The following is a 4,756-nucleotide window of genomic DNA, read 5'->3' as shown; positions in this document are numbered from 1 at the left end:
CTGAATCACAGTTTTAGCTCATTTTTAAGCTGTTAACTGCTGCTTGTGCAAAAGCTGATAAATACTGAACAGTTCTGTCCCAAGGGTTTCCCTCTCTGCCAGGGGATGTTTGGGGCTGGACAGTGGGAAAAAGCTGCCAGCCCAGTGCAGGTAAATGCTGCTCTCTGTAGCTGTTTCCTCTCCCTCAGCTGTGCCCCAGTGTGAGACATTTGTGCCCCTCACTGGCAGCCAAATCCTGCACCAAAGGCTCCTGGGTCTCCAGTCAATCCTCCTTTCCCATGGAAACATCTTGCTGCCTTTTCCCAGGGATTTAATCAGTTTTAATCTCCTGTCCAGAGCCTGGGCTCCAGTCCTGCTCGATCAGGGGGTGTCCCAGCTTTGATTCTGCACCATGGGTAATTCTGAGCTCAGACCCAAAACCAGACAACATGCCATTAAAATCTCATTTCAGCTTTAAAAGTGGATTATTTCAGAAAGCCCTTCTAAATGGGAATCTGAACAGAAATTATAGAAGGGAATAAGCAATTATTACTTTCTGAAAAGCGATTTATCCCATGTGGCAGTGATGCAGTTCAAGGTAAATAACAGTTTACTCTTAATGGTTCAGTCAGGGGAACAAAAAACTGCTCTGAAGTCTGTTCTGTGACACAAAAACGCCACAAAGATGACAAAGAGCACTGGGATGGCTTCTCCTAAATAAAGTTTGACAGCCAGAGGCACTAGGGGTAATTACTGGAGGAGTGCTATCAGAACAGCACAAGCAAAGGTTACAGAGATATTTAAATTTTCACTTGGATTTCTGACTCCACTGCCATTTCCCAGTGCAGTTAGTTTGCATCTGAACAGATTTTGCTGGAGTACAGAGGGAAATAAGGAATGTGAGCTGGTGCAGGGACTGGCCAAGCAGGCAGGGGCAGCCCCAGGCCCAGCTCCCTCGTGCCCCACCTGTGATTTTGCCGTTGGCCTCGGAGGGCGGCTGCCAGTTGACGATGATGGTGCGGGGCTTGCCCTCCTTGCTCACCACAGTCACGTCCTTGGGGGGCGAGGTTGGCACTGAAACACAAACCCAGAGTGTCAGCAGCTCTGCCTGCTCTGTCACACCCCTGAACCATCACCTCAGGGCTCTGGATCTTCATCTGATGTGCAATACAATTATCTGGATTATTCTCTTTACTTGTATAAATCCCCCGTCCCGCAGCGTCTCGCTGATTCACCCCCTCACTGGCCAGTGCCATCCAGTGTCACTGCCTCCAGCCCATGTGGAGCTTCCCTTTCCAGAGCACTTCTGGCACCAGATGTGATCCATGACTGGGCATCCCCAAAAACCTGGACAAATGGGGCCAGTGATTCCTCACCTGAATTTCTGCAGTCATCAGAAAAATCCCACAAACTGTGAACCATACATTCTGTGTAGGCAGGCATCTGAAATATCTCCCTGATTGCAGGTTTACGATGGGACTCTGACCCAAAAGTGCCCATTTGCCACTTAAATCCCAATCAGCAAAGGAAATCCACCAGCAACTGAGAATTATACCAGGCTGGAATGGTTTGGGTTGGAAGGGACCTTGAAGCCCACCCAGTGCCACCCCTGCCATGGCAGGGACACTTCCACTGTCCCAGGCTGCTCCAAGCCCCATCCAGCCTGGCCTGGGACTCTCCAGGGATGCAGGGGCAGCTCCAGCTGCTCTGGGGAACAATCTCTGGGCAAACCTGGAATGGCTGAGAGAATCCTGAAGAATGATTTGTGATCTGGAAGGCATCTGCACCCCAGAGGGGTTTCAAATGCAGAAGGATTTGCTGGACACAACTGGCCAACCTTTCTCCATAGGGCTGCCAGAGAGCAGCACTGAGGGAAGGGAAGGAAGAGTTCTCCTTCTCCCATCAGCCTCTCCTGACAAAGATTCAGGAAACAGCACAAATTGCTCCAGCAGAAAACTGAAATCCTTGCTGTGAGCTGAAGCCAGAGGGCACTGACCATCCCTGCAGTGCCACATCCTGAAACCCAGGAGGCTCCTGAGGGGACCACCCAGAGCAAATCCACCTCGTGGATTTAATCCAACCACAGTACTGCTGAACTTCCTGCATTTCCAGAGCTTTATGTGTGTGACCTCTTGGAAATCCAGCCATAAATCCTCTGGGATGGCCACCAGTTATCCTCGTGATGAAGAGCTGGAAACCAGGGCCAGCCACAGCCAAGAAGTTATTGTAATTATTGCCCCAAATATGTAAAAACAGGATTCAGAGGGAACAAAAATAGAAAATCAGAAGTAGCCCACAGGAGATCAGGAACACAGACAACACAGAGCCCAGAATTCCCTATTTTCCTTTTGGGAATAAGTCCCACACAACTTCTCAAGAGTATCCCAAAATAATGAGCCACACACTCAGGAATTTGGCCAGTATTATAAATCATAAGATCTGTTACAAGAAAATATATTTAGCCTTATTTTTTTTTAAATTTCTATTTTAAATTTATTCCTCAGTTCCTCAGCTATTGGGATTCTCTTTGAAAATAATTCCTTACAAGCACTTCAACCTGACCCTTCCTATTTAAATGCATTGAGCCCTCCTGCATTGTGCCCTTGCTCAGGGGCTTTGTGTCAAATTCTCTTCAAAAAAACTTTATTTCTGCAGCTTTAACAGTCCCTGCACTCAGAGCAGAGCTATGGCTGAGGATTGAACATGTGGCAGCAGAAAATGGGGGGTTTAATGTGGGCTGGGAATAGAGGGATGGGAAAGGAGCCCCAGCCCAGAGCTGGCCCCACATCGTGGAATTCCCACCCAAAACCACGACAGTGTTTTCAAAAGCAACTGAAACTCACTGGGACTTCAGAGTATGCTCAGAGAGTTCAGATTTTATCCTGGGTTTGCTTTTTCTTAAGCAGAAATGATAGAATTTCTATGATAGAATATCTGGAAAATCTCACAAATTCTTGACATGTTTGATTTTTTTGGCTGTACTTTAATTCAGAAGGAGAACTCTGGGCTCATTTGGATGGGCTTCTTGTCCTCCACAGTCCATCTGAAGAGAACCCTAAGCACAATAAGCAGTAAATTTAATTGCCCAAAGTTCATTTAACACTGCAGGGTAAGAAGAGCTAATGAGGGACAGGTCAGGGAGAGGGCCTGGCCCCCACAGTCACTCCCTAGGCCTGACTCTGTTCTGCACTGACAGGAATTTAGGGCTCACCTGCACATCTTAATGCCCACTGTGATTTTTTTGTCTTCATCTGCCTCGTGCACCTTCTCACTCTGTAAAAATTATCATCACATTTACAGCAAATTTTAATTATTTGTGCAGAAGTGTTTTCTTTGTGTTTGCTGTTAATGTGTTTTTTGTGAGACTTTCTTCTCTCCTGCCCATGAACTGTGGTAAATTATTCATGACTTCTCTGTAATTTGATGTAAATTCTCCTGCAATCATCCCTTGCAATTTTGAAGAATGTTGTTGTTTTTTAATCAGAATTTCTGACTGAACTATTCAGACCCCCACCCCAGCAAGTGTTAATCAGCAGAACCATTTCAGGGGGAGGTTTCTTTGGGAATATCCAGCCCAGGAGTACCTAATTCAAAGGTTGTCCCGTGTGCTGTCATGCTCCAGGTGCTGGATCTCCTGCCCTTGGTCACCATCACAGAGAACTCATAGAGGGTGTTTGGCTTCAGCCCCGTCACCAGATAGCTCAGGGTGGTGGCATTTGCAGTCTGAAAGGGAAAGCAGGGTGAGCAGCACTCCCCACAGCCCTCAGACACCCCCAGCCCAGGTGTTCCCAGCATTTCCAGAAGCACAGCCGTTAATTCAGGGCTGGCTCTTCTCTGCCGTGCAAATTCATTAATCAAATATCAACGTTTATCCTCCACTAGAGATCCTGCAATCAGCAGGAGCACTTAACAGCAGCCAATTAGAAATGAAAAAAGACAAAACAAGGTCCAGGGGCCCACTTGTTATGCAGTGGTTAAAGCCCTGTTTACCTGGGGGTTCATCTACAGCATTTCATTAACTCCTCTGGCTGGGGAAAACAAAAAGCACAGCGTGGAACAGTCCTGCTCACAACCTGGGGCTGCCTCCCAGATTCCTGCTGCAATTTCCACAACAACCTTAAATGTAATAAACAAATCAACTAAAGATACACTTGTGAGACTTGAGGTGAATGAATCTTTACCAAAATGTAGATTCTTTTCAGAAAAAATGGTTATCTAGGATCACACAAGGAAACTACATGTGGGTCACAGTGGAATTTGTAATTCAGCATTTATAAACTTTTTGTGTTTGTTGTAAATGGCTTCAGCACCAACAGAATGTTCTGGAAGCCCATGGCAGAGAAGGAGAGCTGTATTTACAGATATGGATATTCCTCACCTTGGCCTGCAGTGGTGTAAACACAGAATTCAAGAGCTGTTTCAGGATCTGACAGGGCCATAAAACAACTGCAACAGCCACTGCCTCCAGAAAGCACCAAAAGAGTGCAGCTGATTTAATGCCAAGGTAAAGGCACCTTTCCCAAAGGCTCCAGTCTGAGATCTCCAATATCTTCATTTCCTTTTTCTTACAAGGGATGGAAGTTCAGGAAATGGTGTTTCAAGGGGTGGCAGTGATTGGTGCCCAGGGCTTTGCTGTCTGTGGCCAAAGACTCACAGAATGAATTAAAATTAAATCCTCCACTGGCTTTAAGCCTCTCCTTGGCACACACTTAGTGCAGTTTGGAGTGGGGGGACTGTGGCTGAGGGGCTGCCACACAGCTGGGATGGGCACAGCTGG

General features: G+C 46.8%; 1 protein-coding gene across 7 annotated transcripts in view; it reads right to left on the bottom strand.

Moving 5' to 3' along the window:
- The window catches only part of NEO1 (neogenin 1), a 159,606-nt gene that overhangs the window by 16,983 nt on the left and 137,867 nt on the right, over nt 1–4,756 (bottom strand). For all 7 annotated transcript variants that reach the window (XM_015638888.2, XM_015638889.2, XM_015638883.3 and 4 more), the window contains exons 18-19: nt 3,564–3,702; nt 946–1,053 (exon numbers count right to left, since the gene is read on the bottom strand). In XM_015638888.2, coding sequence (XP_015494374.1) covers nt 946–1,053; nt 3,564–3,702 — 247 coding nt within the window. The remainder of the gene's footprint in view (nt 1–945; nt 1,054–3,563; nt 3,703–4,756) is intronic.

The sequence above is a fragment of the Parus major genome, chromosome 10 (genome assembly GCF_001522545.3).
Source record: "Parus major isolate Abel chromosome 10, Parus_major1.1, whole genome shotgun sequence".
Taxonomy (NCBI): domain Eukaryota; kingdom Metazoa; phylum Chordata; class Aves; order Passeriformes; family Paridae; genus Parus; species Parus major.
This window is presented reverse-complemented; position numbering and strand designations above follow the sequence as displayed.